The sequence below is a fragment of the Lynx rufus genome, unplaced genomic scaffold (assembly GCF_022079265.1).
Source record: "Lynx rufus isolate CCGP_SWC_20201006 ecotype Redwood Valley unplaced genomic scaffold, mLynRuf1.p SCAF_4, whole genome shotgun sequence".
In the NCBI taxonomy this organism is placed as follows: Eukaryota; Metazoa; Chordata; class Mammalia; order Carnivora; family Felidae; genus Lynx; species Lynx rufus.
This window is the reverse complement of record NW_025814856.1, coordinates 38,239,001-38,253,182: the sequence shown is the minus strand read 5'-3', so window position 1 is coordinate 38,253,182 and position 14,182 is coordinate 38,239,001. Positions and strand designations below refer to the sequence as shown.

Genomic DNA, 14,182 nt, shown 5'->3' with positions numbered 1-14,182 from the left:
TAATTGATCAGCCGAGTTAATTTACTTCTGCCTGACTTGGTCAACCTTAATTAACTGCCCTGGAATCGAGACTGAACTTTTTGTTAGCTTAAAATCTTTCACAAGCATATGATAACAAGGGCTTTGTTTTCCCTAAACTTTCAGCATCAACACTGTAACCAAGGAAATAATCATAATAATAAAGCATTGCTTTAATTTACTATAAATACATTGGCCTGGACCTTACGAATTTTCCAGAATACTTCCAGAGTATGCTCTGTTGGCAACGACAATAAATAAGCATGCTAAACTCTGTTCTTACCCCTTTCTGCATGTTCCTTCAGCACACAAATCGATCTTTTGAAATCAGCAGCTCTGTCATGTTTCCAGGCAAGACACGAAGTGGCCATTCTGGCTGCTTAAGCTTTCTGACACCCATATGATTGCAGCATCAACCTGCTTAGGGTTGTGGTGAACGGATCCTATGTGACTTAAACAGACCCAGCTCATTCAGAGGAAGCCAGAGGAGGATTTGTCTTTGCGTCTGGAGGGGCTTGTTGGTGGCTACGGGGCGGTCGTGTCTTCTAGGTACATGCTTTCACGTCCATGCACTTGGGATGATTGTGGGTCATTTCTTGTTCTCGATTCGCTGTGGAGCAAAGCAGTTCGTTGGGCACCGGGAGTCCCAGAGGGAAGTGGAGGTTATACAGACTGAGGGTCTGTGACAGGTTCCCTCTAAGAAAAGAGGGTTCGGCACTAGAGAACACACACGCCTCTCCTGTACGTTGACCTGCTTTCAGATGTGATGCTCAAATTGTAAAACTCAATAGAAGAAGACAAATAACGTTGTTTGCTAAAGAATGCTGACACTTTCATCTTGGTATTTTAATGCTTTTCTGTGTCCACCTGCCAGCTTCCTACTGTCTTTGTGGGGATTAGTTTTCTTTTCATCGATTTACTAATTCACGGCCCTGCACAGGACTTTGCAAACGGGGAATTCTCTGGCACTTATCGAATGGACAAATTCATGTCTGGAATGGGAAATTATTATGACTGCATCTTTTCCTTGACCCGCTGAGCTTTAGTTTTCTTATCTGTAAAATGGGGATAAACTTCACCTGCCTTTTCCTCCCTGATGGACTCGTTACGAGTTTGAAAAGTACCTCAGAGAGCCTTGTAGTTTGTGAAGTGCTGTACAGACATAAAGCCTTATTAAATGGCTTGGAACATTCCATAGAAAGAAGTATTGCCAGCCCAGATATTGTTAGAAATGTTCTTAGACATCGACACTCCTAATTTTTCACATGTGCTTTTCAAAAAGCTGTTTTCTCCTGATTGGTGTGGGAGATTATGGGAAATTTTAAATCTTGCAACCTACATACTACTGTTAGCACTTGACTAATTAAGGACATCCTCAGACCAAAATAATCCTTTATGCAATTTCGGTCCCAATGCCTGCACTCTCACAGACCCGATTTGCAAGCCAAGTTGCTTGGCACGATGCCTGCAAAACTTCTCCTGGAGGACTTGGCAGTCTTCTTAGAACTGCGTAGAGCAAAACCTTCTCATCAAATTGTGGATTGGAGATTGTTCTTAATCCACCCACCACCACGGTGTCAAACCAAGGAAACAGAAGCAGGGCCAGTCTCTTACACACCTGTTCTGAGGTCAGGCGTCCCGATGGCCACAGGCTTTGAAAGCAGTCTTCTTCCTGTATCTCTGCTCCCCGGGGACCTGACATCTGGCTAAATATGCCCCATTTTCTGAGGCCAGGTAGAGATTTTATAGTAAGCAGTGTTTTTGTCTTTTGTCTTTGACTCCCTATTCCCTGATATGAAATGTACAGGCCTTGCAGAAAGTTAAAAAAAAAAAGTTTCTGTTTTTTCTTTAGGTATGCTTGTGACATACCCTAAGAATTCAGTGAATTTCCTTGTTAACTACTGTTAAGACCACCATTTTCTCCCTTAAATACCTCACCACTGTCTTTTCCTTTGTTTCTATACAAATGGGCATGTTTGTGAAACAGAAACTGAAACATTGGAGGGGGCACAAAAAAAAATCCTCGCTGTGACAAATTAATTCCTTTTTTGGCAACGAACAAGGTGCTCGCACGCCTGGTTCTTATATCTTAGAGAAACTTTTATTTGTATTTTTGATAGATTTTATACTCTACGGACAGTAAGGATATGAATGCACTCTTTAAAGGACTCTCATTACTGGAAAGTCTGATCTAAGGAGAAGAGAGTGAATCAGCTGTTGCTTCTGACTTTGTTTCCCACCTGTTAACAAAAAATGCCATTCTTAATCCCCCTCAGGACTGAATTAACTTTAAAAAATAAGTCCTCTGGGTTTATGAAGTTTGTACTCAAGTTGGATCATACCATGCACTGAAAGGAAATGAAGAAAGATGTCAGTTTTTCTGCTTTTAATTTTTTATTAGATTTTCATGGAAGTCTATAGAAAAGGGATTTAACCCAACCTCTGGCAAGAGGGCAGCCTCCTGTAAAGATGTCCCAGGTATTTTAATTTCCCCCATGTCACCTATTTCATGTGGAGGGGAGAAGTCTGTAACGCTGGTTAATAATATTGTCTTTCCATGATGCAAAAATATTTGCGTTGGAAGTTTTCAGCCCTTTTATCCGAGGTTGGTATTTCACATTAAAGTTTTAATATTCGATCATTTCTCAGCTCTGATGTTTGAACTGTCAAGCCCTTTAGTGACTGTTGTTTTTCCTGTTCAAAGTCCTAGTCTCTGAATTTGGAGTACGACCCTGCCATTTCCATTGTTTGCTCCCCACTGCACCTCAGCTTTAGGAAAAGACATGGTTAAGAACTTTGACACCAGACTGAACTTGTTTAAATCTTGATTGCACCATAGCTAGCTGAGATTTATGCTGGGCAAATGAAAATAGTTCTCAGGGAGCCCTAGTTTTCTCATGTGCAAACTAGAGATACCAGTTGCATTCAGAAGGAAATTGGTGAATATACATAAATCAGCTGCAGGAGGGCTTGGTCCAACACTGGTGATCAATAGATGGTAATAATTGGTACTAGTAAATATTATTCTGTATCTTTTGTCATCATCAGACGCCTTTGCTGAGAGCTGAATTGGCTGCCTAGGAGAATGGTTTTGTACCTAGAGAGTAACTGGGCAGAATGTGGACTGTATTTGCATGCAGTTGATATCCTCTGGGTACTTACACCTTGTACTATATATATATATATATATATATATATATATATATATATAGTGTTTTATATATATGTATGTGTGTGTGTGTATGTATGTGTGTATATATATATATATATATATATATATATATATATATATATATACTTTTTATTAGACATTTTGTACTTTCAAATTCAGACTTTTCTTTTCCTGGCCTGCCTAGGCCAGATTTCCTCCAAAGTAAATATAAGAAGGCCCAGACCTTTCAGGCCTTAAAACCAAACTCTAGAGGTTAGTAATCCAGCATGAGAAACACCTAACTTTGAATGGGATTTCTTAGGACAATTTTAACCATAGGACAATGATCAGAGTCTGAATTTATTTGGCTTCTGAAAAGTGGGGATTTTTTTCTCCCTCAACGTGGACTATCTTACTGGAATGGCCCATTTTGAAGACTTTTCAGTACCTGAATGATTCCAAGGAGTAGGAATCTTTAAATGTTCTTCGGCTTTTGACCCCTAAGGGTTTTCAGCTCGAATTACCTCGGGGGGGGGGGGGCCCTCCCGGGGGTGTGTGTCAAGTCTTGATAGACTGAAGTTGGAGAAGATTCCTCCAGGAGTATGGCATCCCCCCACAGAGCCCGCACGTAGTAAAATTTAACGTTACACCTAATATGCTGCGTAGAACGACTTTCTGGTTTTTGAGCAAAACATCGAGATACAGTCACAGAAATTTAACCATAAATCCTGAATTCACCCAGAAGTCTTCCCCCCACCCCAAGGGGAAAAAGCCTATTTAAAGGACCGCTTACAACTAAAAGTTGAAGTTGGCCTGACACCTCCGTCCCCCCAAACCAGGGGTCTCAGCCGCTGGCAGGGCCACACCGAGTGAAAGAAAATGACAACTGTTTACGGAGTTTGGCAGCGTGGAAGGAAGGCAGGGCCCTTCCCCTGGTGCACAACAACTGTTTTAACAGCTGCTTTTTTCTTTCTCCCCCGCCCCCCCCCCCCCTCCGAAAATCCCTCTCTCAGGTTTTTGAGTCATGATGCAAGAATCTGGGACTGAGACAAAAAGTAACGGTTCAGCCATCCAGAACGGGTCAAGCGGCGGCAACCACCTGCTCCCGTGCGCCGGGCTTCGCGAGGGGCGGTCCAACGGGGAGACGCCGGCCGCGGACGCGGGGGCGGCCGACCTCGCGCACGTGCAGCAGCAGCAGCAGCAGCAGGTACTGTGCCCGCGCCGCGCGCCCCCGGCGCCGCGCGCCCACACACCCGCTCCCCTTCCGCGCTCGCCCGCTCGCACGGCTTCGGGCCCGGCCCGGCCGGCCGCCTGGCCGTCAGCGGCACCTAGGAGCCCGCCCGTGGGCCCGAGAGGCCGCTTCTCAAGCCCTCGGGAGTCCAGTGTTAACCGTTGTTAACAGTGAGATGGAGTGGACCCCCCGCCCCCACCCCGGCACCCCTCCCAGCCCGAACTGTGTGCGCGTGAAAGGTGCCCTCCTTGCAATACAGTGGATCTTTTGGAGAGATGGATTCCCCGTGTTTGAATGAAAAAGTAATAATAATAAACAGGCGTATGAAGCCTTGTGAAGAAGGGCACAGGATAAGGGATCTAAGATTGAGTAGGTGAATAAGGAGAATAGAGACAGACGCAGGCAGGCATGGGTAGATAACAGGGAAACACAGACCTAAGTGGAAGAGATGGCTTCCTGCTACCTGTAGCATTTAGGGGTGCGGGCCGCTGACGCATGTGGCTTGTGTACATGTGACAGTTGGTATGTGGCTAGATCCTGTTAATGTTTTCAATGACCTCTTATTGGTGGCTCCCCAAAATACATATAAATTGGGACATACTCATTCTTGTTACATCCTTTGAAGGCATGTCAGCGGATATGATTCAATATTTCCAAATGGTAAAGGTGACCCAGGAAATGGTGTTGTGTGGCCGAAGTGTGGAGGGAAATTCAAATCAGTAAATAAGCATCCACTCGAGGACAGGATTGTTTCTCCAACGTCTCTTGGAATCAGGAAGTATGATTTATTTTTGCTAATAATGGATTGTTTTTGTTCCATCCTAGTCCTTGATTCGTTTATTCAGTACGTAGTTACGGTGCCTTTGCAAAAAGCTGGAAAAAAAAATGATATGTCTTTGGGCCTTTCGGAAAGAAACAGAAATCGTTGGGGGATGAGGAGGAGGAGGAAGGCGAACCTTTTCTCATACTATTTTCTTGGAATCTGTATCAGACAAGTAGAAGGGAATCCCTTTTTGTATTAGATTATATAGCCTTTGACAGACTCTCAATGTGTTTTGTTTTCTTCTTGCTAAGACTTTTTCAAAATACATAGAATCGTCACATAGAAGTTAGTGGCATCGATGTGAGACCATGGGACCTGCTGGGGGCAAGACAGACAATAGAGAAAAGAAAAGGGAACTGACATACAAGCTGAGGTCTTAATTCAGAGGGCTTCGTCTGAGTGACTTGGCCTCTCCCACCGGCAGTCCACACCGTCTGTGCACGCACCTTGGGCATCCCATCCCATCAGCTGGGATTCATGATATATGTTGTCTGTAACGTTTATGCACTTAAATGAATGCAAATGGCTGGATTCTAACTACTGAGGTTCACAAAAACTATGCTTAAATGGTAGAAAGGTATCCATGGATGTGCGTGTATCATTCACGTGGTGTTCTCAGATATTTTTGGTTACATTGAGAAGGACCAGTTGGTATTTTGGAGTGCCATTTTCTATGACCTTGCCCTACAGAGTCCAAGATCGCCTGCTTCATTACGGAGCAGCTGAGGTGGGGCTCTTGACCTATGTGGTGTGAACCCCACATACTTAGTATTTAAGGTACATTAAATACATGGGAAATTCACTTCTTCAGAGTTTTATATGAAGAACTGAAAATCATTTACTGTCTTAAAGTAGTAAGTCAGCCAAAATCTCTACATCTATACCATCAACACACACACTCACACACACGCACACACACATACACACACACACTCACACACCCCTACACCAATAACAGCAACAACACTTTGGCCTCATAGACAGTTTTGAAAGTGCATTTTAACAGCATCTTCCTTAAAAAGCATCAGTAAAAATTATTCACATCTCTCCTCCTTATCTTGTCTGTGACCACTTTGAAAAATAGGCTGTTCTGTGTTATGGGTGTCAAAACCTTTGACTGTACTTTGAGACTCTATGTAAATACTTTTTGTAACAATTCTACTTTTATTTGCTATTGATATGATTTAAGAAGAAACAAAGTAGTTGGGTTTATCATTGTGGCTAAAACCCCACATCTTGTGGTTCACAGGCCTTTTCAGTCTTGTAAAATAAAATACCGACAGCTGTGCGACCCCTCTGAGTGTACAATGAGGTTCTTAACAGGTTGTCGGAGGACAAGAAAGTCTGTAGACGAAATGAGAAAAACACTACAGGGCTGAAAAAGTTTCGCGGGACTATCACTGTGTCTTTCCAGCCTAAAAACTGCAACAATGAAGCCCTTTTGAGAAATGTGAGGGTCCGCGTGAGGGACTCGGGTTGTTTTCGTCATTCTTATTCTACAGGTTTTTACTTGAAGTGCGAATCCCAGCAGTGAGAAAATCACAGCCATGCTGAATTCATTACTGCGGTAGTCACACAAAACCACGGATAAAATTTCAATAACTGCAGGCCACAGTTGAGTAAACAGTTGCACTGAAATTTAATTCCTGTTGACTTTTCCCCCATTCCTCGCCAGGGGCACATTCTGATTCTGTAGCACAAAGACAACAGGGGTTACAGCTTTGATTAATGTAGGACAGTGGAAGAGAATTAGAACTGTAAGATATGTTAGAAGTCCATGGAACAAAAAGATGTGGCTTAAAAGGGCTTGGTATGAAAATGAGTTAATTATGCTGTGTGTAACACTGAATGTTCTAGGATTTTCCAGTTGCACCAGTGCAATCGTTGATGATGTAGGGAGAATTTTTACCTAGTGCCAGGACTTTAAATCAATGCAAGCCTTTCCATGTTTGATTCTTATTACCAAAGATAATTACAAATGATAGCAAGTGCCCTTTCAGAATGGAGAGCTTTCACACAGATTAGCTGTGGAAGGAGTGACTTCTAGACTGGGATTGGTCTGTAGGTTGGCTAAATTCGATCCAAACAGGATAGTTTAAAAAAAAAAAAAAAAGTTCATAGCTGACAACCTCGGAAGGTGGGGGGAATCTGGGTTTTCCATCTTCTCTTGGAAAATCAGAAGATCTGGTGACCATAGACCAGTATTCCTACAAGGGCAGCAGTTGCTCAGGGATGAATTGGTCCTCAAGTCAGGGAGCCTGCAGCCCTCCAGTCCGCCCCAGCTCCCATCTAGCAACAACGCTCCTTTGTGGCCCTTTAGGCTTTGGAGTTGGTGGTTCTGTGGGATGCCATCATCACTCAGAAGCCATCACCCAGGGAGAGGTGCTGCCGTTAGCTGGCCGAGTCCGCCAACACACTCCCAACCCGTCCTCCTTCCTCAGAACTAAATGTATTATCTCTGTATTATTTCAAGTCGACTTCTATCCAGGCCATGAAACTATTAGAACAATAGTTTTCTAATAATGTAATTTGATAGACTTTCTGAACATTTCTTTTAGCCACCGGGTAATTCTTCACCCGATACCATAACTGCCTCTTATTTCCTATTATGCCTTCCCCCCATCCCTGGGTCTGTAAAAGTTCTGTATCGGAGAGCACTACTCCATTAGGAAACTCGGCAACAAATACTATTACCAATTACTAAAGTTTTTTTTTTCTCCTAAAGAAAGGATTTTAAAATGTCCAGAGCAATTTCATAAACTGTGTGGATTAATGCGTTTTAAAAGTCTTGAATTTTAGAAAGCAGAATTTTATTTCCATATTGCTGCAAATGAGAGCTTTTTCAGATAAGCATATTACATAGAGCATAATGTTTAGAAGTTTCTCCATATACAGCATATGCTGTCAGGTCAATTAACAGAATGCATACTAGAAAATGTTTATTCAATAAAAATGAATAGCTGTTAAATAAAACAGCTATTTCTTAACAACATTCCATTTAATGATGGGGTTTTTTTTTTGGGTACCACCTGGCAGTTTTATTGTCTGAAAATCAGTATAGAGAGAGCTTTGGTTGCTGTGGTTTTGAGGTGTGGCCATTGTTTTGTAGGAGGAGGGCAGTTTAGAAGTAGTCTGTGAGAAAAACGTTAAAAAATAGATAAACCATATATGGGAATTGAATATGGATTCTTCAGAGAGTGTGAGTCAGGGAAGTATTTGTTTCATCCATTGACATTGGTCCTTTGACATTTGGCATGAGGGTTTGGGCCTTTTGGCCCTAAAGATGCATACATGCCATCAACACATGTGTATATGTACATGTTTCTTGTTAATAATGTAAAAGAAAGAGAGAAAACATCGAATGAGCGCTGAGGAGTTAAGACATGTAAAGGGCTGGTATCTTCTGAAAGAAACATCATGAGAGGGAAGAAGGATTTGTTGGGTCGTGTTTTGCCAGTGAGTCACTGCACAGGGCCAGAGAAGCTCCGAGAAACAGCCTGAGTGTGAGAGAGCTCAAGAAGGAAATCTGGCTGTGGACATTCACAGGGGATATGGAAAATACAGTGTCAGAGAGGCACGGGAGAATCACAAGTCGATAGCCTGGGGTCCTCAGGATATGAGAAACCAAACTGTAATGACCAGAGTATGAACACTTGAGCCTAAACCATTATAGGACCTTTGAAAATTCCTCTCTTGACTTTCAAAATGGCAGAATGAATTTCTCCTTCATTTTGTTCTTGTTACTGAAATGACTAGTGGATACTGAGCAAAAGAGGGCCGTTGTCCTGCCAACATTTTTCAGATTTCAGTGCCTCTGTGAAAAACAGCGCCTGGAAGAAGTATCTGTCCGTGTTGGGATGGGCGGTGAGCTCGCATAAAAGAAAACATTTCTGTGCTTCTCATTCTTCCCCATATTCCTTTGTGGGAACAGTGCTGCCTTTACAGTGGCCATCACTCTCCTTGTTCCTCCCTCTACACAGGGAGGCCCAAGTGATTAGCTGTGGATTGGTATGAAGGCCAGGTCGCAGTGGCCACTTGGGCCTTACCATTCTTCTCTTTGCAAAACGTTGTTCTATTAACATTGTTAGGAATGCCCCGAAGTGGCCTTTTGCATTGTAGCTGCCAGGGACTGTGTCTGAAAGGAGGGTCTTTTGATGCCATTGGAAGGGAAAAGATAGTTAGCATTTCTGTGTCCGACAATGGAAACTTCTGGAAGGGAGTGTAGAAGAAGGTATTATTAATATTTCTTAAGTTCCCTCCTTGGTGCAGGTACTGTGGTACGGGCTAGCCCCTTCCTTCACCGGTGGGTGAAAATTCAAACCCTCATTTTAAAGGGCTCACTCTACCAAGATATATTCTTGTTTGAACACAATGTGGAGTTCAAATATTACAGAAATTATTGATGATGAAAAACGTATAGTAGGAATCAGGGCCACCAAAATGTTAGCGCAGACCACACGAACAAATTGAGATAAAACTGAGACAGGGATTCAGATAATTGTGACCAATAGAGAAAATGCTGCCCCAACAGTAAGAGACTCCCCCCTTTTCTCAATTCCTTTTTGTGGCTATTTCTGGAAAAGGCCTTTTTCACCCTGAATGCTAAATTTAGTTCTCCACTCCGTGAGTTTGGACCTCCCTCTCATCAAAATATTGTCAAAGATGTATGTAACTTGTGATGTGAGCCCTGTATGAAATCCTTTCAAGTTTCGATTACTAAACAGTTGTGTGTCATTAATTTCTCTGCTGAAAAGTTAAGCTGGCATGAGAAACAACAAAAAGCAAGCCATGTGCATAAGAGAGCCTGGGAATAGAACCCCAGATGCCACATTTCATCATGAGAGAAGTGTACCCTCTGGACTTTAAGCTGAGGCGTCACTACTTTGAGCAGGTAATTTTAAGCCCTGACCTGTGAGCCAATAATAATAATAATAATAATAATAATAATAATAAACAGCAACAACAACAATAATGCCACCACCCTCTATCTCTTGTCTGATCAGAAATCTCTTTTTGAACTTTCTGGAGGTGTGACTTTAATGGTAATTTGATGACAGATTAGCTAGCGTTGTTTTGCACAACTGGCAGGCTCCTATCTGTTCTCTGAAGGCAAGGAACGTACTTTGCTGTTTTGCAACTGCTTGTGCTTATTGACAAGTGGTGCTGACCAGGCAGAATTGGTATGTTTGTATAATGTAAACCTATAACTCCACTGATGGAGTCGAGTGTCCTTTTAGGTAGCGCATAGATTACTTGATAAAAAGGGTTACGAGGTGACTGCTTTTATGACAAAGTAGAATAGCAATATAAATGCGAGTGCTAGATGGAGCCACCAAAGGGAAGTTTATACAGGGAATTGAACCCCCTATTAGAAAGTTTCTTTTCATCACTTGGTCTTTGAACTCAAATCTATTGTAATTATGAAGTGTTACTTGTAACATTCCAGAGACCCTTCGCTAAATACTGTGTTTGATTTGCTTCAGAGAAATACAACCACATTTTTTTTTTCCTTTCACCTCTGCAAGAAAATGTGGCGGAGGGAGTTTCACGTACTCACCTGGCCTCAGCTTTGTTCCACGTGAGCTAATAAACGTGCTGCCCTGGAAAATACCTTGTTAACCTTGTCTCTTACCTTTGGAGTTCTTGAAATTCATTTGTTCATTTGTTGCACCTTCTTTGATTTGACTGATCTGCGTGGTGCGTGCCTGTGTGTAAGGAGTCAGCACAGATGCCAGCAAAGCAAATTTGGGGTACAGCCTGAAATGCAAGGATGGGAGCTTTGGGAAGGTGGTTCCAAGGTTATCTGGGGTCAGCTTGCTGGAGGCTTGGGTTTCTACAACGGGGGAGGTTTCTAAGCAGTGAAGAGAGGCCATTCAAGGGGAGGGGTGCTGAAGGTAAATTAGAGGGTTGGGGCTGGCCTGGCTTGGAAACAAAGAGATCCCTGAGAGATGAGTAGCATCCACAAGGCTCTTGCAGTTGGTCCAGAATTTAGTACTGGGCACTAGACCTCGCCTCATTTCATTGAGGGCTCACTTTTACTGATTACCCGTCCCCCCCTTGCCCTTGCATTTCTCCTCCTACATTTGAATCCCTTGGTCGGCTGTAAGCCCCACAAGGCCAGGGATGGCCCTTCCTCATTCCCTGATGTTCCCCAACACACAGCACAGGACCTGACATAGAGCAGTTCTTTGACAGACTCCGTGAGTGAATGAAATAGGAAGAGAAGGGAAGGCCGTGGCCACAAGAGAGCGTTGAGGGGTGTGTTAGAAAATCAACAGGGCCTTTTGAATTAGATGTGAAAACATTGAGCAGCGGCAGTTATGAGGGGTAGGTCACCATTTCCCATGTGAATGACTGGCAAAATGGTGGCATCAGGGAACAGAAGAGAAAAAAGGGCATCGAGGAGAACCCATGTATGTTCCTTTCCTACCTGTCACTGTTTGGTTATTGTGCTATGATAAAGCAGAAACATAATTTGTAAGAAGGGAATGGACTTATTTTGGAAAGTTCTTTTTTTTTTTTTAAGGCTATTTAAAACAATAACAACAACAACATCCTCTTCTATCACTAAAACTATTTTGATTGTGTATGTTTATTTGTATTTATTTGCATCAAGCATTTTCCCTTTAGCCTTTGCCAGGTACTAATGAGTATATCTTCCAAAAGTCACATGGGAAATGCTGATAAACCGCTTGTGTCCCTATTGATCATGGGATGGACTTAATCTCTTTTGGAGAACAAAACTACAAAGTTAGATCTTTGATAAAGTCTCCTTCATATTGACACAAGCTTCTTAGAATGAATTTGTTTTTTAAGGTGAAAGGGGGTGTATGTTGTGTTTCTTTTGTTGGAAAAATACAATGTGTCCTTATTAGGCAGCTGGTGTTATCAGCAGACTCATTGACGGGGTGTAGATTCAACTGCTTAGGGATGTCAGGGCCTTGTTTGTGTGTTTAAGTTGAGCCCTGGATAGAGGCAGATGGGGGGAGGAAGCTCTGTTGTCTTTAATCCTTCTGTGAGAATGTTTTCCAGTCTCTTCTGCCCAACAGGGGTAGGATTTTGTAAAGGTGGTAACCCTAAGGTTCTCCTTGAATTAACCCTTTTTATCCCTATTTTTAGACTGCTCCTTTTCAGCTGTACCCAAAATAAAATTAACTTCCTGACATAGATTCGTCTCCCGCAAAGTTTCTCCAAGTAGACTATTTGTCACACAGTTCACCATCCACACAAGCGCAAGGAATCGTCAGTATCACCACTGCTTGTCAGAAGAGGCGAAGTGGCAGCTGGTCCAAAATCCGTGTTTTTATCACTGTACCTTCTCCTCTCACCCCCAACTCCCCCGTCTCCACGTTGAAGGGAAGGTGACATGATGTCTTCTGAGTCATTCAAATCCAATAACTTTTAATCTGAAGGTTAAGTAGTGAGATATAAACTAAGAGATGATAATATCAATTTTATGTTCACTGAAGGGCACAATATACCTCTTTCTAGTAGAGGGAAAATTGTGCGTAAAATGTCTTTTGCTTTTCAACAGCAGAGCCATATATGTGTCTCAGAGCCAAAGGGAGAAAGAGTTTTGGAAAAATTTAATAAAATAATATGTAACATCCTGAAACAGGGCAGAAGTGGCCTTTTATGAGTATAATGATTAAGTATTAATTTTTCAAGGTTGCATGGTAAGACGCAGTTCCACTTTTATAGCCTCTTGTATTGACTCTTGTTATCCTGCATACGAACCCAACAACCTTTTACAAGGTTAAAGACTGGGAGAGAATGACATAATGCTCATTCTTTCCTGACTATTTTGGATCCTAATATGTATGATAAATAATACCGCGATAATATTGCTTACCTTGCCTCATTTTTTTCATCCTACTCATGATATTTCCATTTCAACTCAATAGGCATTCAACATCCAAAAGTAGTAAGTGAAAATGTCTTTACGTGCATTTTTATTATATTCTGATTATCTCATTGGATATACACTCCTCTTACCAACTCAGAGCTCATGCTGGGTATTCCATGTGTATGTCGCGCACGTTTACAGATAGACTGACTGTGTCATGAACGTGTTCGGAGAGGGAAAGGCATCATGCATAAGCTGACTATGTGACGTTCACAATTATGATCGTCACAGTTATATTCTGGAAATATTTCAAACTTGTCTCAGGCATTTGTTCAGTACCTTGACTGGGCAGGTTCTAGGTACAAAGTGCTGTGTTAAACCTGCAAACTGTACCAGGGTTGGGGAGCTAAGCCACAAGGCCAAACTAAATCAGACCGCCACCTATCTTTTTAAAGAAAGGTTTTGTTGACATTTATTGAGCACTGTGGTATTCTATTTCTTCGCCTCGTGCTATCTCATTTAATTCTCCCGAGGGACCCAGTGAGGTATTTTGTTTGTTTGCAGCGTGCTATCTCATTTCCTTCTCCGAGGGACCCCATTTTAGTAAACAGACTTCAGAACATTTAAGGATCTCGTGGAAGAAGAAAGAAAGAGCTAGAAAGAGTCAAGAGCAGGGGGTGGGGGGAGGACTTGTCTGCTGTTGAGTTCCTGGATCCACTTGTTCATGCTGTTTGCTTGCTCACCTGCCTTTTTTGTGGTGTGTCTGTTCAGCCCTTCCTTGAAGAGTTGAGATTTAGTAAATTCCCTTCTTGGACTTAAAAAAAAAGAAGAAGAAGAAAAAGTTTTATTGAAACACCACCATCTCTCTTGCTTTACCGTTGTCTGTGTAGCTGCTTTCTTCCTACCGCAGAAGAGGTGAATTATTGCGACAGTGAATGGATAGCTCACAAAACCTGAAATACTTCTCACCTGGCCCTTTCTAGAAAAAGTTTCTTGACCCCTGAATTAGTAAATAGCAAATGTGGCAAGAGTTACCTTCCAGAACCATCTCTTCTTTTTTTTTTTTTTTTAAATTAGCGTGCGTGCATGCACGAGAGCGGGGGAGGGGCACAG

General features: G+C 42.4%; 1 protein-coding gene across 5 annotated transcripts in view; it reads left to right on the top strand.

The window, feature by feature from the left end:
* The window catches only part of FOXP1 (forkhead box P1), a 594,085-nt gene that overhangs the window by 356,605 nt on the left and 223,298 nt on the right, over positions 1-14,182 (top strand). For all 5 annotated transcript variants that reach the window (XM_047096082.1, XM_047096085.1, XM_047096086.1 and 2 more), the window contains one exon: positions 4,183-4,376. In XM_047096082.1, coding sequence (XP_046952038.1) covers positions 4,194-4,376 — 183 coding nt within the window. In that variant the 5' untranslated portion in view covers positions 4,183-4,193. The remainder of the gene's footprint in view (positions 1-4,182; positions 4,377-14,182) is intronic.